At 39.3% G+C, this 23,573-nt stretch overlaps 1 protein-coding gene across 1 annotated transcript in view; it reads left to right on the forward strand.

Moving 5' to 3' along the window:
- LOC111597593 (kin of IRRE-like protein 2) overlaps nucleotides 1-23,573 on the forward strand; it is an 85,346-nt gene that overhangs the window by 59,720 nt on the left and 2,053 nt on the right. The window contains 1 exon segment of the mRNA XM_023312393.2: nucleotides 553-769. Coding sequence (XP_023168161.2) covers nucleotides 553-769 — 217 coding nt within the window.

The raw sequence follows: 23,573 nt of genomic DNA on the forward strand, positions 1-23,573 counted from the left end.
ACAATTTTTGTATCAATCAAAGCGTAACGAAAGATTTTGTCAAACGCTAACTCCCTCGAGGGATCTGGCTGGGATTTAATAACCAAGGACCGCCACCACACCAAGTCGACGTCCAAAATGCCGAAGGGCGCACGAAATAGCTGGATATTTAGATATGCGATTGGCATGAAATATGCCAATCAAACAGCAGCAAATTAGAGCAAATAAGAACTATTGCGTGGCAGAACATGCAATGCCCTGGAAAAGTTACGATATAATAAATATATACGTTCTTTGCTACAAATTTCCAATTGGTTTTTAGTCATGGAATATGTATGCCTTGTCAACATAGTTGAAGAGTTCCTTTAGCAGCTCTTTAATATGAAAATACCTTATAAGCTAAAGGATTATTAAAGAGTATGGGCATATGAAGTCGCAGATTTCTATGAATCCATGGCCGATCATACACTTGCACTTGAACATGAACAATCTGTTATCTACCCTACACAATTTTCTGTAGAAAAATATTCGATAACAATTTCTTGCTTTCTCTTGTTTGATTTGTGCCCGCAGCGAGAAGGCTGATTTGAAATCACGGTCGGATAGCACCAGCGGGCCCCAAGGTGATTCGATTTACACAACGCCCGCCGGCTTCCATCATCACCAGCAACAGCAGCAACAACAGCAGCAGCAACAACAGGCGGCAGCTGCCGCCGCAGCAGCATTGCACGCAGCCTCGCAGCACCCACAGCAACAATATCCGGGACATGGATCGCCGGAGGCAATGAAGGTACGCATGGCTGCAATGATATTACAACCGCCCACTAGGGTCTAGCAGGCAGTTGATAACGAAAGCAACGAGCTTCTCTATCAACAACAGCAACCCCAACAACAACAACATGAACATGAACATGAGCATGATAATAGAAATGCCAACACCAATACAAACACCAACAACAACAACAATAATAGTATAAATAACACAACAACAACGACTGCAACTGCAACTGCAACTACTACACTGACCAATAGTAATAATAACAATAACTTAGAGTTAGCCAACAGCAGCAACAGCAACAGCAATAACATGTTGGCTGATCGGCTGGCTCGCAGCAGCAGTTCCCATAGCCTAAGCCTAGCCAGTACGCTAAATAGTAGCAAGAATAGTAGCAGAAATAGCAGCAGCAGATGTAGCAGCAGCAAGCAGCAGCAGCAGTTGCCAGAGAACAACATGAACTGCGAACTAAAGCCAGTCGGCATTGAGGGCAATCTGCTCAGCTTGAATGTGACCGGCGAAGAACTAGAGGGTAATCGGGGAACTGATCTAAATTCGAGTATAGACGACAATAAGCCAGTAGCTGGGCAGTTGAGTGTCGAAGAGACGCAGCTGCTGCTGCAGAAACTGAGCATTAACAATCCGTTCTATCGCTTTCACAAGCAGAGCAATTCGCTGCGTGAGCTGCGACGTTTGCGTCGCCAAATACGACGGCACAGATCTGAGACGGATCTGATGCCACACGCGCAGCACACAGCGCATCAACAAGACACACACCAACACCAACACAATGAAGCCAAAGTTGTAGTTGTATTAGACCGTAAGCAGAACTTAGCGTTAAGTAATTGTAAGCAAGGTATGAGTAGCATTAAGACCAGATCCGTAAGCAGCCTTATGCCCGATAACTCAACGGTTATCACGAATCCGTTCTCCATTTTTCACGACGACGAGATCCTCACGCTGGGCATTAATCCACGGCTGCGCAGCGCCAGCTCAGCTCGCCCGCAACGCAGCGGAAAAGGTCTGCGTCGACTCTTCGATAGGCAGACCAATGCCATCCCAGCCACTCAGCACCAGCAGTTTCTGCACGGTGTGCCCGTGCGCCGCTTTGAGCGGCAGGACTTCAACCAGGAGGCGATGAGCACGACGCAAAAGCCGAAGCGCACGAAGGCCATCTTTAAGCAGCTTTCCCTGCGCCGCCTGCACAAGGCGGAAGAGTCACCCTCGCTACCCAAGCTGAAACTCAGCTACCGCTATCCCAATCGCACGCAGAGCATACAGAGCATGCGTGCTGCTGGCAGTGGAGGATACGATATCCAGCACACGCCGTACAGGCCACGACCTCATGTCTCCACGACGCCCAAGTCCAACTACTTCGAACGGCTGCAGGCAAAGACGAGGCAGGGCATACAAAAGATACGCGACAAGTGTCGCAACTTCAAGGCGAGCAGCAGCGACGCCAGCAGCAACGGCGGCGAATTTAGTGGCTTCCATACGCTTGCCAAAGATGAGAGCTTTCGCTTCATCAGCGATCGTGCGCACATCTCCAGCTACGAGTCCCGCTGCGCAGCTGCCCACGCCGCCGGCAAACAGGCGACCATCTACAAGAGCTACAAATCAGAAATAGATTTAAGCAAGAATTTGCACTATCTGGAACATTACTTGGAACAGAACTTCGAGCAGCAACTGGGCAGCAGCAAGAAGTCGGCGCACTCAGTGGGCCGCATCAGCGGGACCGAGCGCCGAGCTCTAGCCAGCGCCCAACGCTTACGCGAGACAGAAACTGAGACGGAAACGGAGAGCAGGCCAATAGCTGCAGGCACGCCGAGGCGACGCCACAAGCGAAGCCAGTCGCAGGCCAACAACCAGATGGCAGCCAATTATGAGAATCTGGGCACTTTGCCAATATCCGCACGTGCGGCCAGTCGCAGCAAGGCGGCCTTCCATTCAGATTCGCTGAGCAGCTCGGACTATGCCTCCGTGTTCAGCGGACCAACAGTGACAAAAAGAACCGAAGCGAGTTTACAGAATGTGCAGCAGCTGCCACAGGAGCAGCAGCAGCAGCAGCAGCAGCAGGAGCAGGAGTCTGTGCTCAAGCTACGCTACGAGCATCCGGATAAAATGTGTGAATACTACTTTGATAATCTGACCAGCTATGCGCTGGCATTAGAGGAGAGCGAGGACCTGCTCTTAGCCGAAAGCGCCAAGTCAGCGCGTTTCTTTTATTACGATGGAGAGGATGAGCCGCATGCTGTTAATGAAGATGAAGGCGATGGTAATAATGATGAGGATGAAGCTGATGCTGATAATGATGATATAGTGGCCACCAACGAGCCTGATTATATGGTGCGCGACATTCGCATACGCGTCAATGTCAACGAATGCGACGAAAATGCTGATTGGTACCGCCGCCAACAGCAGCAGCAGCAGCAGCAGCAACAGCAGCTGCTAGCGACATCCTATAATGAGAATTTAGCCGAGAGCACATTCTATCAATCGCTCAATCAGCATTTGCAGCGACAGGATGACAAGCACAAAGCAGAGACGGTATCGGTAGCTGAGTCGATAGCTTCCTTAGGTGGCGGCGAGAGCTACTTGGCGCACTTCCAACGCAGTCGCAGCGATTTTGATCGGATCGAGCGGGGCAGCCAACTAAGGCCGACTGCAGACATGGGCCATATGTATGAGCACGGCGAATACTATGGCTTTGGTGGCGAGCCGGAGGTGCTGCATACCACCAAACAGCGACGGGCCGACCTCATGGAAGCGCATTACTCGCGCAGCTATACCACAGCGGCTGCCACAGCAGCAGCAGCAACAGCGACGAGTCAGTTTGACGAACGTACACTACGTGTTGCTGCAACTTCAACTGCAACAGCAGCAGCACCAGCAGAAGCACCACTACCACCAACAGCAGCAACCACAATACCGGCAGCTAACATTGGCGCTCTGGCTTTGATTCGGCCTACCAGCGATGCGCTGTATGCCACCAGCAGTAAACAGCAGCAGCTGCAGCTGCGACCAGCAGCCAGTGCTATGGGAGCGACATCAACAGCAACAGCAACAACAGCAGGGGCAACTGCGACGCCTGTGGCTGCCCTATCAGCTGGAAATGCAAACAGCAATACGAGTGCAAATAATCGGTACATGTTGGAGAATTTGCGCAAATACTACGCAAATCAGCAACAATATCCGCCCGCACACTCGCTGAACTCCTCTTCGCTATCTAATTCGTCATCCTCAAACTCATCCATGTCACAGCAGCAGAAGCTGCAACTGCCAAACCACATCTCTAAACAGCAGCAGCAACAGCAACTGCGTCGCAACTCGAGCACCTCGAATGCCTCCTCGACAGCGGACAATTTTGACACATTCATTGCGCTGCGCCAAGCCGACTACATGGCCCCCAAGCAGCAACAGCAACAGCAACAGCAATCACAGCGTCGTAGTCAGCATCAAAGTGGGTCAGGCAAGTCCCCGCTAATCTCGGCGCTCAACTATTACGGGCATGGCCTGTCCAGCGGTGGCAGCGGCAGCAGCGGCGGCAGCGTTCTCACATACAATGGCAAATTATCGGCAACCGCAATGTTGTCGCAAGTAAATTTGGGTAGATCAACAGCGCTACATCAGCAACATGTCGTGACACCCGCCGCAGCAGCAACAACAACGGCAACAGCAGCAGCAGCAGCAGCAGCAGCAGCGGCAACAAAGCCTGCAGCTTCCGCATCCGCAGCTGCATCCGAGAGCTTCATACTGGAATATGAGTGTTAGCGCGCGATTAAATTACTATCGATCCATTGGGGGCAGGTACTAAACCTACTCCCCGGCGGTGGCTATACCTGTCGACAACGAGTTGCGAATTATTTTGCCTGCTATTTGTTCGTCCGTTTAGTCCGATGTCCGGTCTCTCTTTCTATCTCTCTCTCTCTCTCACACACTTCTGTTCTACCCATGCCATGCAATGCTTTGGCGTTTGCCGAAATTACAATTACAAATTGTTAACAAAACTGATTGGATTAACCTTACCGCCCTGTCACAACCCTAGTCGGACGCAACCCACTAACGGACGCGCTTATACATATATATATATATATATATATATATATATATATATATATATATATATATATATATATATATATATATATATATATATATATATATATATATATATATATATATATATATATATATATATATATATATGTACATAAGGTTTGTCCGTATCTGAGGTTCCGATAGAACAAATCCAAAGCTAACTTAAATAACCATTTCACAGCTGTAAATGCAAGCTAAGCCTAAGCAAAAATAATACACATATATATTTATTGTCGTTGATTAGAGGGTATATATACCATACTATATGTATGTATACTCGTGTGTAAAGTTAGGTATACATTATCGTAAACTACTGACAATAATACAATTCAATTAAGTTTCTTAGCCAAGTTAATAGCAATTATGAAAATTGTATTCGAAATTGAAGACAAATGCATCGGAATCAAAAGAAGAACTTAAGCATAATCCTCCTATATCCACTATATAAATCAAATTTACTCTACATAATCTGATATTGAATTTTGATCCAAGCTAATCGTTGCAACTTTTCATATATATATATAGATTATATAAGACGCGGTTAACGACTGTTCACATCGCTGTTAAGTTTTTCAGTTTAGTCTAAAACTTAATCCCAATCTAAAAGATTTACTATCGGAGATTTGCAATGACTAACTTTGACGGCATTGAAAGTAAAAAAAAGTATTTGTACTTGTTTATCATTATTCATTCATTTCATTCCGGTAACATTGATTCTATGAAATGATATTAATATGAAACTAAGTTCGATTGAAATCCTAAAAAGCACACAAAGGAAAAACTCATTGCAGATCTTTGATAACAACGTACTCCAAGTACTATACTTAAATATATAAAGTATGCCACAAAAATAATAAACTAAAAATAAATTAAATTACGGTACAACTTTCCAAATGCAAGGCAATTACGTTTAATTGAAAACTTTAATAAAAAAAAGGAAAAGAAAAATACATAAATAAATAAACTATGAAAAAAGGCGAAAACAACAATTTGAGCTTCCACGTTGACATAAAGGAAATTAAAACCACGTACTGCATTAAAGGACAGCGGCTAAATTTTCATGCAACGACAACGACAACAATGAGTGGCAGATGTAATGACAAAGCGCATAAAATATGAAAATCTGTAATTACGCTGAAAGCAAATAATATTAAAAAAATACAGACAGAAAAGGAAGAAATGCGCTGAACAAAAATATGTAAAATTTATTTATTTATGCGGCAAAAGCGTGTTACGTAAAAGGATGTAAATGGCTCAGTTGGATTCATATATAGCTATATAGGTATATACATAAATATATATATGTAGGCATATATATATTTACCTACTTTGTGTGTCACTTCAATAAGGTGTTTAACTTTTAAGTACAACTGTAAATACAACTACAACTGAAGGACAGGCGACACACTCATTCATTATTCATTTAAGCATTTCTGTCATAAGTGCGTATACGCAATGTATTCAATCACCCATTGATTTCATATTTCTGTCATACACTGAGTATTGTTAATCATCACCTCTACAAACCAAATGTTGCATAAATATTTGTAGCGAGCAGCAAAAGAAAACTACTTTGAATTCTCGCAGTTACATATTCAAAATTATTGCATGTGTGGCATGTGCTCGTATTTTCCAAGCCGATGCAATTATCTGTGTGCGCGCAATTTATCTCATTTGCGGCTGAGTTATTTCCAACTGCAGCAAATAACACTGCCAGACGAGGCCACTCTCTCTTTCTCTCCCTGTCTCGCTCTCGCCCTGCCAAACGCCGCATTGCCTGCCCATTCATTCCATTCCCGCTTGCCCCGCTCTCTCTCTCTCTCTCTCTTTAGCTTCTTTATTGTTGAACTGGCAACACACTTTTCCGCTTAATTTACTGGCTGGCAGCTGGCTTGGTTGGCGTTGGGGTACCCAAAAGAAGATGCCACTCTGCCACAGGATGGGCAACGGTTGACAACAGCAATTGCTGCATAATGCATATGGCCAGTTGCCCGCTGCATGGACCATGTGGATCCAGGCAGGGTGGCTGCTGCTGCGGCCGTTTCAATTGCTGTTTGCTTTTCCACAGCAACAATAATAATTCATGGCATGCTTTATGGCTGACCATCAACTTATCGGCAGTTGCTGCCACCCCAACCAACGCGCACATTAAGAGCCAACAGCAAATAAATTAATGAAAATCAAATTAAAATTTAAATTTAAAATGAAGTTTCGTTCGCTATCCTCCTATCAGTCGTGACGCATCTTATCAATTGAAAACATACAAACAACAACAATAGCATTCATTTGCATGTGAAAGGAATGTAAGTCATAAGGCTTTCGGCAGTCAACAATTATCTAATTCAATTATCAAGCTCGAATGGGGAATAGCCAGAGATCACATACTAAACGAGATGACAAGCGAACATAGCTAGTTCTGACAGACCTAACTAGACTGAGAAAGTAATACTGCTATATAAACAACTGCAGAATCCTAACATAACAAACAACTACAGATATATACCATATCTCTCTACAAATATAAATATATATATATATATATATATATATATATATATATATATATATATATATATATATATATATATATATTTACATTTGATCCCATTCCCCTTTTCTATGCCATGTTTAACGTTTGTTTTAAGTATTTGTGCAACAATAATAATTATTATAATAATAACAACAAAACAACAACAGCAACAGGCAACCAAAAAACGCAGCCTCAGCTGCACCATTTACAATTTATATATGCATATATATAAATAACTGTACAATTAAGTAATCGTATCTGAAATACTTGCTGCATTCGTCTCTCGTATTATTTCGAAATGTGCTAATGTTTTAGTTTAGTTTATGTTCATTTTGACAATTAGTTCTTTACTCTTACAATTTTATATTCGATGAGATTTACAAATGGGTTGTGATAATACATACACACATAGACACACACACACACACACACACACACACACACACACTCACACATGCATATGTAATAATCTCACTAGCTACACCGAAATGCCAACGGAATGTGTACCCCAAAAAAACCAAAAAAAAAAAAACAAAGATACAAAAAAACAAAACAAAAATTTAAGATACCAATATGTAAAACATCAAAATCAAAGCAAGTAACCAGTAATATCTGCATATATACTACTATATAATAATTATCCGTAAACTGTAATGTACTGTATGTGCTCCATGCATTTTGTGCATTCTCTTTGGTAACTCCTCAAACTCGAATCGTATGTTAATATTTGTGTTAATTTGAGTCGTTTTGCGATCTGCTCACACTATTTCAGTTTATTTCCTTTAACCTTCTTTTTGATTTGTATTGTGTTGTTGTTCACCAACTTTTTGCCTAACATTTGTACCACTTGTCTAGTAAGCAAATTGGAAATGGCAATCACGGCAGCTGCTACGCCCACCTCACTACCTTAACTGTAAATCTAATCCTGAACCAGTTCCAGTTCAAAATGTTTGTTGCCTGTTTTAACAGCTATTATTTTGTTTAACATGCAACATGCAACATGCAACACGTTTGTCATGTGATTAACAACCTTCAACCTGTTTATAGTCTCTCTGTCTCTTCCTCTCGCTCTTTTATTTGCGTACCTCTTATTTATATTTCGTTACTCCTTGTTTACCTTGTCATGTGTGCAACTGAGAGTTGAGGCATGTTTTATGAGCCAGCTCTGAACCATAAAGAAACAACAACAAAAACAAAACTAACCGGAATGTACTTGTAAACAAACTGAACTGCAAATGTGTTTTTAGTTTATCATACATTTTTTTAACACATAAAGATTTTCGAGATTTCTTTTTGTTCAAATTGAAATTCAGATTTTAATTTTTGGTTGCATTTCATAAGCAAACACAAATACAGGCCGATGTTTGTTTTCGCCTGCTGCACATTCATACAAAATTGAGCTCGTTTCGTTGCTTTGCTTTACAATTTGTTTACTATCCTCAAATACACATCACATAAATTTCTTTTCATTTTTATTTCGAATTTTGAACTGCTTGTGCAGCATGTTTGTCTCTGTTTGCCATGTGTGTGTTTATTTCAAACTTAATAATTTTTTACAATTTTTTAATTCTTATGCCGAGTGAAATCAGGTCTTGAGTCAAGCCCGTGAATAAGTTGTAATTAATCCTTCAAGAAGACTTTTGCTTCTCTTTTTTGTTTGCATAAGCAAAATATTTACGCACCAAAATCAGGGACTCATATATAAGTGCCAGCAAACTTGGCCAGTACATAAATCACAACTTCCAAGTTCTGCCCACTCGGGCACGCCCAGCTGCCCACGCAAACCTCTTGGAAAGGCTTTTGGCTCGACATGCAAAACTTTACTGTCGCCCCGTCCACGGCGTTGCCCTGCCATCCGTTAACAGTTTGTGCAATTTGTAAAGGGCTGAAATCAAGATGAGGCATTTTATTGCATCATTACGCAATTGCTTCAAGCGAACCGTGGCATGCAACCGGCTAGCCACTTGCTGCGTGCCACATGCTATTCAAAAATTCAAGTCGACTTTCGGGACTCGGGACACGGCTCAGGAAAGTTTAAGTGCAGCAGCTGTTGCCGCATAATTCCCAATCCCACCAGCTTCGTTGCCACGCCCACCGTCCAAGGCCCACGAAGCATCGTCGGGTCACTTGAGTCGCATTAGTTTTGTCTGCTAATAACTTAATCCAATTAATTGTTCGACACAACAAAAGGTGAAAAACAATGCACAAAGTTTCCCAACTCAGCTTTAAACTCGTGTCAGTGTCTGAGTGTTGCATGTTGCATATTATATTAACCAAGTGCGCCTCAGTTTGAGGCAATAGCTCGACAAGTGCAGCAGCAGCAGCAGCAGCAGCCGCAACCGCAGCCACGCATTAGATGCCAGGTATTTCTTGCATATTATGGTTAGCACATATGCTCACTCCCCCACAATCACTCGGCGCACACACACACCTACTCACACATACACTCACATCACCCACTTTAGACACACACTCTCGCACACTTGCAATGTCCTCAACGCTCAGGCGTGCCACTTGTTTTGAATACTATTTGGCCATACTATTAGCATTTCATGCAACGCCTATTGGAAAATGCATTAAAAATCTCATTTTACGCACTATCAACTCGATAACAGTGGATTATTGCATTTAATATGCCAGTGGCATAACTCTTAATTACACCCAATTAAAGCTGAGTGCCGCGAGAGCACATATTCTGTTTAAATCAACAAGTAAAAACTCGACCAATATTCAAGCCCCTCAAAGCCCAGCTCGAACCACTTTAAAGTCCACTCAAACCACGAAACGAACGAGCAAACAAATCAAACGCAGCGCAATGCAAACAACAAAAACAAACAACAAACAAGTATATTTATCTATATATATATACATATATATAAATATACATATGTTATACAATATATATAAGGCGCAATTATTATAATTTCATTTTGCTGTCAGTCAAACAAAGCAAGAAAAAATGGATTTCCTTTATTTATTTTCATTTTCAATTATTAAAGTAATAAATATTTTTGCGTTGAATGTGAAAAAAATAAGTTAATAATTTGTATTTATAAACAGAAAGTGCAGAATGAACAAAACATGCAATCGAGCTTGACGCTTAATGAAAATTTAAAAGTTTCACCAACGGCACGTTTCACATAGTACATATTTCTATATTTCTATATATGTTTATATATTTTCAATATACTTAAATGTGGCTTATTTTGAAAGATCTAACTTTGATTTCCTAAATGTCGCGCTGCTTGGTTATTTGTTTTGATTTACATGTGTTTATTTTATGAGGATTATTTTTAAATGATGACTTTAACAACTATCTTTAAGATCATCCCCTTTTCTTGATATGCTACCTTACTATATATAACTGTTTATTGTTTTTAATTTAAAATGATTGAGCTACATTTACGCCTTTTAGTTAAAAGTAAAGATATATGAAACGGCGCGTTTGCAGAGGCCAATTAAAATTGAAATTAAACGGCCAGGCGGCCAAATTGATGATAATAATCATAATGATGATGATGATGATGACGTTTGAATCTCAAGTAAAATGCAATGTAAATGTATGCACCTTGTATTTAATTTTTAATTATTAAGTGTACAAAATAAAATATTCATATGCCTATTTATTTGCAACTGGAAAGCAATTGCAGCCGATTTTAAATAAAACTTATTTTCTATATAAATTATCATTTTTATTTTTTCCAATTGTACCAGACCCTGTATAGAAGAAGTACCACACTCAAATGTATTTGTTAGAGAGTCCTTCAATACTAACATAGCAATAGCAATATCTAAAATAAGAAAACAAAAAAATGATTTAAGCTTTCAGCTCAGTTAGTCAAATATTGATATAAATTTTATTTATTTTTTCCCTCTGTATTAGGTTCTGTATACAGATAAACGTACTTTTTATTACCTTTCAATAGATATTTAGCTTTTATTTATTATTGCAATTTGTAATAATTTGTATTTTATGTAGAGAAAATCATGATGAACTGCAAGCAAAGCAGCTCAGCAAAATAAGAGAGGGAAGAAGAAGAAATAATACAATAAATAAAAAAGTTATATAAATATTTATATGATAATTACGGATGATGCAGAGCAACTACTAATTTATAAAAAAAAAAGAAGAGAAAACTGAGTCCGCATTAAATGATGAGCAAATTTATAATAACAAAAAAAAGAAAAAGAAAAAACAGGATAATTATAATAATAAAAAACAATACAATTTAATTGCGAATACGCGTGTGTGCGTGTTGATATTTATTCATTTGCGTCTGTCTCGATACTTTTTCAGTTGAGTTTTCATTAATATTGCATTGGGCATTATTATTATTAATAATTATTGATTTTGTTCGTTGCATTCGTGTTTTCCACATTGGCGCGTCGTGTGTCCGTGTGGGTGTGCAAGCATTTGGATAATTTTACGCTCTCACTCACTCTCCCTCTCCCACTCTTTCTCTCTCTCTCACTATGTTGCGTATGGATGGAACAATGAAAGTTTTTCTGTTGTGATTTATTCATGATACGAGCGCAGAGCTCGGCCGTTTGTTATGAATTTTTAAAGCTCTGTGCGCTCTCTGTTAGTTGATTGAAAACTTAAATATATATTCATAAATGTTTCCTTTATAAATGAAAACAAACAATGCAACGAAACTTAAAAATATTCGTAATTGAGAATTGTTGGCAATCAACAAATGCTTTTGCCGAGTTGATTCTGATTCCGATTCTCATTTCGATTCGTATGCAGATGCATTCAACAAACACCCCATTCTAAAGTCCTCCACCCATCCGCACTCCCACATCAACACAGCACTCACGTTCACATACAGAGATACACATATACAACACACACACACAACCATACACACACATACTTTGACACCTTGGCAAATTTCTTAAATTGCATAGATGGAATTTACGTTAACTCGAAACTATAATTACTCTGTATAATTTGTGAGTTGCCCTTATAATAATAATAGTGTAACCACGCAGCCCACCTAACCCACCCAGCATAACCCACCCATCCATTAAGTAAGATTTCATTTCGCACAAGTGGATATAGCGAACTGTGCATACGAAACTTCCAGCAGGCAATTAAAACTTAATTAACCCCTTGAGAGAACTTTCAAAGAGTTTCCAATTTGCGGCGACACCAAACATTCTGATTTTCCGAAAATTTCCAGAAATTGTAAAAGGAAGACTTTTTAATGTTTCATTTCCATATATTTTCAATATTATTTTTATTATTTTTTATTTTTTGCCTTACGTAAACATGGTGAGCGCCCTAGCCCGTATTCTTAATTTTTTTTCATCTCTTGTCTCTTGCCTCTCTCTCTCTCTCTCTCTCTGTCTGTCTCTAATTATTAATATATACGCATACATGTAAATTGTTTATGGATTGATGAATTGACCTATACTAAATATATACATATATATACATATGTATATATATATATATATATATATGTATATGTATATGTATATACATATATATATATATATATATATATTTATATATATATATATATATATATAAATATATGAAATATATATATATACCATATCTGAATAATTATAATGACTATATTTATGTATATGATTATTTTTCTTACTTTTGATGACCTTTGATGATGTAATAATAAGAGAATGAACTGAATTGATTGACTTTTTACTTTGATATGTACCTTGAATTGTCATTTATATATCTACATATACATTAACTAATATATCCATTCCAAAAAAATTATATATATATATATACATATTCGTACATTACGCATACCGTAAAGAACGCCGGATATTTTGCTGAAATTCCCAAGATCCTGCGTTCGTTCCTTCGTTCGTTCCTTCGCTCGCTCGTTCGTTCGCTCGTTCTGCTGATGATCGTGATTTGCGCATCAAATTTAACACTTACAACAATTTACAGTTAATAAGCATAAATATACTACTACTACTACTATTAATACTACTACTAATAATAATAATAATAATTGTACTTGTACTCGTACCAAGCTAATTTGATGACCTGATATGATATGATCATGATTTGTTATGTGGTGCAACCCCCGGCGTATATACGAACGTTTTTTGGATTTTTTTCAAACTACATTATTTTACAAATTTAAATATTTATACTTGTACTTGTACACAAAACATATATATTTATATATAAATATTTATATTACCTATTAACCTATACGACAATTATTATACGATCTAGTCATACATATAGTGTACGCATCATTCAATGCATATTGTAATTTTTAACTGAATGTTCTGTGATAACCAGCGAAGCGCAACAAGAGATCCTCAAAACAAAACCAAATTTTAAATTCACACACAGCCACTAAACATACGGCCACACACACCCACACAAATCCAGCAAAACTTACAGCAAAAACCACCCACACAAGGGCGACAGACATCACACATACTTGCCATACTTAGCGCTCACCTTGTACAGTTTTATTTGTTGTGCACACACACACATACACCTGCTCACGCACACACACATACGCATCAGCACGTGTCCTTTTGTTGTCACGATCATTTGTCGCACCACATGGCGTATACTTAATATGCGATCTGCTCTTGCAACCAACCATTTCTGTTTGATGGTTTGTGGTTTATGGCTTATGTGGCATGGCACAGCTGCCAGGCCGAAACTCATTATAAACTAATTAGCCCAGCAATTAATAATTTCACGTTCCATTTAAGTTTGTTAATGAATTAATATGCTCCACAGCGACTGCAACAACAGAAGCGATAAAGACTCATAGCCACACACACAGACACATCGACATACATACATACAGAGCCTACCGCAAGAACAATAGGCCTTATGGCACACCGCAAGCCAAAATGTACCCACCGCCAAGCACAACCAGCACCACTTCGTTCTTTTCTGGTTTTATTTAATTTTTTGCCCGTTGTTCGCATTGTAACCCTTCAGACAACATAACTACCCGTGAAATTTTGCACCCTTTAGCATTTCTAATGTGCACCCTAAAGTAATTTGCATACAACAAAGTTTGCGTTTCGTTCGTTCGTTCCTTTTTTATTTCTACCACCTATTTTAATTTTTAGTTTCGTGTATGTGAAGCTAGCGACCACAGTTTGATAACTTTTTAAATATTATTTAATTTTTTTAACTGCAACTTGAGTGTACAAAAATGGAAGAAGAAAAACGAATAGAACAGCATCAAGCTGAGAGTGTAATTAAGCTTTTCACCTGCAGCACCAGATAAAATTTGATGTATTCGTTTTTCTCTTTTTCTGTTTGCGTTTTCAGCAGAAACAAAAAGTTAATTTGGATTCAGTTTTAAGTGCACTAATTATGAATATAATTATAATTTTCGCAATGCCTTCCTCTGCTGCACTGCTGCATTGCCCGAGCAATTGAGTTGCCTGCATTGACCTCTAAAGCACTTCGCCTGTCCTCAAGCAATCTCAACCCCACACCCGATACCCCACACCCGAAACCCGACACCCCGCACCCTAGACCTCTGCATCCCTTAAATATGATATTGCACTCTCTCGATGCACTCACTAAATTTTTTATCGCTTGCACCGGATCTAAAATACTTTTATGAACTTGGGGAAACATCTAAATGTTTTTATCGCTCGTTTTAAGAAATGCTGTCCTTAAGCATGGCTTCGATTTGCTGCATCAAGTTCTGAGATATGAAAACCATTTGGGGCAACAGTCGAAAGACTACTTTATGATATGTAAATACTTTAATTTAAATTTAAATTAAAGAAACACTAAGTGCAATATGTACAAATTAAACAGGAAAAAATTAAAGTAGAAAATTATTTAAAAAAGTATTTGATATAGTGTGGAGATGATTTTCATACACTATCTTTTAGCCTTTGAAACTCATTAGAAAATTCTATTCAAATGTAGAGAATGACAGAAAGAATATATCTTCGCTAACAATATTTGATTATTTAGCAAAGTTAGTAAAGAATTAAAAAAGAATTTAGCGTTTTCTATTCCTCAAAGAATTTATACTAATATAATAATACAATAACAAGAGTTAGAAATATTTATATAAGAAATCTGAAGTAAGTAGTTTCCTTTTCAAATGGGTATTAATATTTTAAAAACTTCTGTAGTGTATATGTAATCTATTATACCCGTGCTTTACAAAACTAAAGATCTAGTAAATTACAACTTATCTTAACTTGGGGTTTCCAGCGATTAGGCACCGTTCATATGTTAAAATAAAAAGTAAGTACATGATGATATAATTTTATACTTATTCTATAATATTTAATTGATGAAATGCCATTTGGACCGTCGCAATATTATGCAAACTTGATTGATACTTGACCGTTATTCGATTTCATAATTAAAAATACAATTTTTATCGAACTCTACTCACACGCCATATGATTGTAATAATAAATGAATAGTAGCCATATTTATTCTGAAACTGCATAGAGAATATTGTTAATCAATATATCACTTATAATCAACGTAGATATTCAGGTGTATTGCTCATACGCCATGAGATCCAGAGAGAAATATATATTGTAAAGTTTTTTCACCCTAGGTGCATAGATTCTACACATAATACTCATACGCAAGTAGACTTACCAGGTCAAGTAGGTATTCACTCTGTTTTCATGTCAACTTCTTGCCAAATTCATCTCGATAAGCTTCAATATTTCTGGGCGAATAACTTTTGTGATTTCTGTGAATGATTTTTCATGTCTCAGTCTCGACACAATTTTCGTTTCATTGAGTTCTTATGGGGCCATTCATTTGGCGTGCCTTTCACCACCATTTTAATGCCTCATTGGGCAAACAGACATATGTGCATGAGCATAGGCGAAATATGCATACATACGATATGTAATGCCTTGGCATTAATTTTATTACATCTTTGTTCGGGCCTTTTCTTACATCATTTGCTGGCCCGTGGGCAGGAAATGCAAAATTGTTCTACGTTAATAAATTTTATTATTGTTATATGCGTGTGCGCCCTTTTGTTTTTGCTTCCTCCACTGGCAGCGTGTGGATGTCGCATCTTCGTTGCACTGCAGCTGCATGCTGAACATTTTATTGTATTTCATTTTAAGTTCAACGCACCATAAATTTCCGTCAGGATTTATGTTGCCCAGCGTATCCTTTGGGCCACCTCTACCGTGGCTCCATAGCCATTTCGTGTGTCTGTGTCGCTTCATTCGGCACGGCAATAATTTATTGCGTTTGCATTTCCGCATCGAGTTCATTGAGCTGCATGGCCAAGAGACTCGCCTTGCAATGAAAGCCCTTCCGCTCGTCTTTTGTCTCGCTCGTTCTTTCTCTCTCTTTAAGAGCAGCAACTATAATCATTTTGCATTTTACTTGCTATTTAAACCAAATTATGCCGTGCATCAAAAAATAGTTTCTTTCCAAATGAACTTGCGGCCAAAACTTTGCTTCTAACCGAGTGCAACTCGGCCCATAAATAGCAGCAGCTGCTAAACTAATGACAACTGCTACGCAAAATGAAGAAACAATACGTGCATAAATTACAACAACGTTGCATAGCAGAAGCATAAGCAACAGCAACAGCATGAAAAATCTCAGATGACATTAAAGTGTCGGAGACAATGAAAATCGCATGCGGCAAACAATGGAGCATCAAATTACAGCAAACAACAAACGGCAAGAAATGTTAGCCGACGCTGAAGCAAAGGCAGTAGAAGACAGCAGAACCAGAAGGATACTCCCACTAGCAAGCTACAAAAAAAGAAGAAATCCCAGGCAGCAGCGGGCATCTATCGCACAACTTTGCATTGTCGTGGCTTTTGTTTCAAAGTGCCATGGCGTATACGCAATTTGTTTGCACACACACACACACAGACACACACACTTATGTGCGTTATCAGGCTGTGTGCCTATTGTAATTTGGCGCTATTATTAAAAATCCTTTATGATGCCAGCGACAGCTACCGCAGCTCAGCTTTCAGCAAACGCATTTTCTCTGCTCTAATTGCACCATTAAAAGATGACAAACGAAAGACCATAGTCCCATAGACCCCTACTCCTGCGTTCTGCTAGCACAGCTCACCGAAATGCCAAAAACAATGGTGTTAAGAAGAAGGCATTTAATATGGTTTTACGCGTTGCCATTTTTATATACCCTACATGATTGGTGCTATTCCCTATCATTTATTACTATGCCCAATGCTTTCGACAAAATAATTTAGCTTTACCTTATACCTCAATTGTCAACTCTTTCTTAACAACTAATTACTAGATGATGTGCTTATAGAACTATTGATAAAGGTCTTTAGAGGGTATGAAGTGCTCGACCATTGCCGTCCCATTTCTTTTCTGTTTTGTTTTTCAGATTTCTGTCTGCTTCTTTTTGGTGCACGGATGTCATAAATGGCATGCTCCAGAAGAAGGGGCTTAAGTATGTGCTCGCTACTAGTATGTGTGTGTGTGTGTGTATGTGTGAGGGTAGGTGTGCCAAAGCCACTATAAATGTTATTTATTTTCGTACATTTGTGCAGCGAGTATCACCATCTGCAGGTGTTTTTTATTTTTTAATATGCTAAAGCGCAAAGCGAAAAGCGAAAAGCCCCAAATACAAATTTGCATTTTATTGCCTCCAGCTCAAGCGGCTGCCAAGTAAAGCTGCAATATAGAGTACGAACTAGCAAAAATAGAAGCAGGAAACAAGCTAAATTCAGCACTTAAGACTGGAATAGAGAATGCAGTGGAAATATCAAAACTAAACTTTAATTAGAGCAGAGATCTAGTCGCTTAAATTAGTTGAGTATTTTAAGGCCCTTTAAGTATAAAACTTTCGAAATGAGTTGAGTGCAGCTATTTTTGACAACTATTTTACAATTCAAGTTTATTGCATGAAATGAAAATTCTCTTCATTGTTTTATTACATCGAGAGCCATTCTTAACTCATTCTTAAATGCACTTCAGATTTTTCTAGAAATCTTTGTCGATAGAGTTCTAGCAAGCGAGCCTATTATCATTAATATGCATCAATTATAATTTGCTTTACTCTACAATAAAACTGGATATTCAAAAGCCAAAATTGCCAATAGAGTGGTAGAAGTGCTCCTGGATATCCTTAACATTTATTTTATTTAAACTGAATTTTTCCTTCACTTCAATTATGATTATATAATATATAATTGGCCAACAAGACTATAATTTGTTAATGTAAAAAGAAGTCAGATGAATAAAGACTGAGTTATTATTAGTATGAAAACTATAATATATTGTGGGCATTATCTTTATTTTATTCGTCAGAATTAAGCTTTTTGTCTGTTTTCTTGTGAACTTTGGCTGTGTTCCTTTGATCCTGACTTACTTCTATAACATCCTTGGATAACATCCCACCTAGAACTACCTTCTTATTAGCCTAATCTCTGCAATCTACGCGAATCTCTAAACCTTTTCAAATGTAGCTTAAAAACAATTGCAATCATCCACAACATCCTTAAAAATTTATGACAATTTATAACGAGTCACGCCCATATTTAGGGGATATCCTTACCTAATACATGAATTAAGTATAAGAGAAACATAACAGTTTTTCGGTTAATCGATTTAATGTACAAATGCGATGCATTTGAGGCGGGGTAAGTGCTTCGGTCAAGATGATCTCAGCTTCGGTTCTCGCTTGATTGGCTTAAGACCAGAGAGTCTTTCGCTTTCAGCTTTTTCAGCTGCTTTTGCCTTATTGAAAAATTTAACTTGCAATAAAATTTAATGACTTTGCGCTTTTTAATAAAAATGCGCCGGAGTTCCGACCGTTCGCTCACTTTACGCCCGCCCTCAGAATTTAGCTCACAATTTAAGCGCAAATTTGTGTTCATAATCACAATTTTCGTACCTTTTCTTTTCTTATTTTAGTGTGGTTCGTAATGACTACACAAAATTTCACACAACCCCGCCCCGCCCATCTGGACTGTGCGTGCAATAAAAAGTAACGAGGCTGTTAGCATTAAAGCAAACGTTTGGTCCGCTGCGGCGGTCAAGAAGTCAGCGGAGTGGCTGAAACAAAAAACCCACAGACTCATTGCCGTTAAGTCGGCGGTAATATTTAAATTTATATTGCGGTGGCTGTCCCGCTTACTGTTCGTAGTTTCGGTGTGCCGCTGTCCCGCTAGCCCTTGGTCTCACCCCTCAACGTGTTGGGCCATCAATTCTTCGTTTAATGCCTGCGCAAATATTTGCGCAATCAGCAAACAAAACAAGCACCGTCGCCGCCGGAGTGCCCACTGTTTGAGTAAAGCAATTGACCGTTGCTCCGGACACGGCAATTTACGTGCTGAAGGCAAAAGCAACAGCAACAGCAACAGCAGCACGGGCAACAACAATATAATAACAACTACCGCAACAGCACCGCAAACTCTGCTTCCGTTTCGGCTTGTCCTTGAACCGCCAAAGCGCGATGCGTGATGCGTGATGTGTGCCTCACGTTGCGTTGACCGCGCTATTTGTGCAGCATACATAAACTGCACGGCCTGCTCAAACTCACCAGGAGACAAAAACTATTGCTATTTGTTTTATATATTTTGCTTCAGACCAGCAGACCGGCTTACTTTTGGCTCACGGCGCGTGCCGTAAATAACCTTGTTAATCATTTAATTTAAGCACGCACACATGATAGCTGCATCGGCCCCTCTCCGGACCCCTCTTCAGCTGCCCTGACAACAGATTCAAATATATGGCGCTGCTGTAACCCGGCTGTCCAAAAACCTTTCGGCGCTCTTAATTTATTGTGATTTGCTTTCTGCTGATTGCTGCCAAGCTGTATAAATGCTGCTGGTCATCGACAACCAAAGTCAATAGAATAGTTCTGTACACTTTCCATGTGCTGGGATACTGAATGAATTGACCTTGGCCTGGCTATAATTAAACGTTAGTGTCTCTATATTTTGCACTCTTCTATTTCGCAAATCTCAGCTAATTCTCATATTTAACAGAAGTTCAATTTATTATTTCTATTTTATCATACTGAAACCTATACCACATAAAAACAGTTGAAAATCACTTTAACATGATTAAATCATTTTGCTTTCTGATTTTTAATGAGTAGCTGATTCAGCTCTACAGTTAGAATGGTAAGAAAACCCAATTTCAAATATCAACCTCTGAGCGATTCGTGTGACTGACTGTTGCTCTTTTGACATAATTAATTCATTAAGTATAGAGTATCGGGCAATGCAGTTATAATTTCAATATTTTAACACCAATTTTGGTTGACATTTTGTTAATTGCCTCTCTTGCCTGTGTCGGCTACATAGCTGTGGATCACTGAGCCCATTGGCCATATTGGAAATGTAGGCGAAGAGGTTATTGCATATTTTTGAGCGCACATTCAAATATTGCTACCAGGAATACATGATTGAGGCATACAACAACAAATTCGTATCTTGACTGTCGTATTAGTTATTCAATAAAAGATTTCAAATCATATCAAGATATCTTCGAGTCGGTCTCTTGCCACTCGCCACTTAATGAAGTTTTAGATAATCGTTCACAATAATCCTATGGTCTATTTAAATAGCTGATTTACTTAAAAACGTCATGTCTTCTTATTTAGCTATTTCAATTAAAGTATGCAAAGGATTAACTTTAAATATGATTTCAATTGATCTTAAAATTTTGTATCCCAGTGTGAAGAGAATTAATAGTCGGACAAACAGGACTTCAGCACTCAGGCATTGTGTTAGTTGACGTTGGGTTAATTACGGTTTCTTCTCAGTAAACAGCCGAACGAGCTGTGGGCCACGGGGCGTATGAGTACTATGCAGAGGAGTGAAGGTTGTTGCATACTTTTGTGCGCGAATTTAAATATTACTTGCGCACAGAGACACACACAGTTGCTGCCCGTTGCACGTTGTGCAAATGCAAGTATTTACTATTTATTTACAAGTTACATAAGTACGTGCTAGCTGCCCTTTAGCCGTCTCTTTCTCGAGCGCTTCTGCCATTCGGCCCTGGCGCATTTTATGCGCTAAAAGTCGCACACACAAAAATGCAAAAGTATAAACATTCTTGCGCTGGCAGCTGTAAAAGTTTTCGGTAAACGCATTTCAAACACTCGCCGAGATAGTTATTACAATTGTACACAAAAGTAGCAGCAACAACAACAACACAGCCGAGGCAAGTTGGAAAACTTGCAGCATTTTCTTCAAATGAAATGCAAAGCGCACAACGCAGCAGCCATCGAATTGCAGCAAGGCTGAGTAGTGGGGCAGCGGGGGCATAATATTTACAAAGCAGTTCTCTTCTTTTTGTGGCGTGTTGCAAGATAGAAGCCATTTGTGAAGTGCAGTTAGCTTTGATCGGCATATGGGCGTGACGCTGCCAGGCGGATGTAGACGAGCAAGCCGGAAGCACCGAGGACGAGGACGTCGACTGCTGAGCCAAACATCCGCTGGACAATTGATGAAAGCGTTGTATGCAAAGCAGAGCAATACAGTGCAACGTAGTGCTGAGTAGGGCATGCCATAAGTTTTGGGGCAAGTAGTAATGCAAGGAGCATTTGCCGTGTGGAAAACTTTTGTGCAGATGCTGACGAGCAACGGCGGGATGAACCTGGGTTCCGCTATCTGGCGAATACAGCTCTCTATGTATATCTATATATATATATATATATATATATATATGTATATATCTGTATATATCTGTATATATCTGTATATGTATACATCTTATCCAATTCTTTCATGTTGCTGTCGTAAGAGGTCCTGCGCATCGTCGCCTGATGTTTTTCGTTTCGTTTCGCGCCAGCAGCAAAGTGCACAGCGCCAAAGTTTTGTTTACAAAGTTTTCAAATTTTTGTGGCACCCAGTTGAACTTCCTGTTGCCTGCTGGCTGCTGCTTGCTGCTTGCTGGCTGCTGCCTGCCGCGCTAAGCGCCGCTCACTTCCGGCTGTTGATGATGTTGCTAGCAAGGCAGACCCTCACTCCCAGCAAAAACGTCGCCTTCTGCCATTGATAATCTAACAATATTTGCGGCTGTTGTTGCTGCTCTCAATGAAGTGCACCTCCTTAAATGCCTCGATAGCTCGTTCCATTTCTTTCTGTGCAGCTGGTGGCATTTGAGTGTCAGCCGCGCCGCTTCAACACCAATAATCCATCATTAGCGCCACATGCCGCAATTATGTGTATGTGTTGAGTCTATTAAATTTGCCTGTCTGGTAAATGATGCAGAAAATGCAGCTCTCGAGCTGCTCGACTCAAACTTGTGACAGTGGCACTTACTTGTGCGTCTATTTGCCATCAGCACTTCCTGCAGCTCCTCCAGCTTGTCATTGCGTGTAAAATTATGTCAACGCTTGTCAACTTTTATGTGCAGCAAGAAGTTTAGCCAAGTGCCACGCCCACCTTCGAGCCCATGCGCCAAAGTGGCTTTGAGTGTGCATTGAGCGAATGAATGAAAGTTTCTTTTGCCGCGCATGTTTACTTACCGAGTGTGTGCGTGTGTGTGCGAGTTCTGTGTGTGTCGCCGCCATTTGTTATAGACTGTGCATAAAGAGTGCAGTTGCAAGAGGTTGCACCACTCGCTGTGCCAGTTGCGCAAAGTGTCTGCAAACTTTTTAAATTTAAATGTGAAATTTACGCACACGCACACTCAGCGAGCTCACTAAAGTAGCAACTTTAATATAGCAACTTTTGTGTTGCCCTTCAAGTTTAGCCACGCCCCCACATTTAAGCGGGCATTAGCGCGCCGCAGCGCGCTTTCTTATTAAAACTTATGCTCACTTTTTCCAAATTGTCCCGGCTAATTAGCTTTCTTAGCAGTCTGCTCTGCCCCAATTTTTATTTTTCTCCTTTTTTCCCTTGCTTTTTGTGTGCTCGCTTAATTTGCAGGACTGCAAACTCTTTGCTGCCTGCCCCCAGCCAGAATTAAGCAAGTTTTACACGCCACTTTATGCTGCCACAAAGCGACAAGGCAGCACTCGCATCGATGCATGAAATTTGGCTTGGCCGCGCCTTGGAATTTATCTTATATATCTGAATAATTAGGTAGCACCCAAATAGTAACTGTATAACTCTATACACGTATATATCGTTTTACTGTATGTTTCTGTAAATGAATGCAATTAAGTAGAACTAAAAGAACATGTTGAATTAATATTTACATTAATTTTTTTTATAACTATTTTTTTTTTGTTTTGTCTGACTAATATACATATGTATATTCATTTT

Source organism: Drosophila hydei, unplaced genomic scaffold, assembly GCF_003285905.1.
Source record: "Drosophila hydei strain 15085-1641.00,03,60 unplaced genomic scaffold, DhydRS2 tig00008139-arrow-pilon, whole genome shotgun sequence".
Lineage (NCBI taxonomy): Eukaryota > Metazoa > Arthropoda > Insecta > Diptera > Drosophilidae > Drosophila > Drosophila hydei.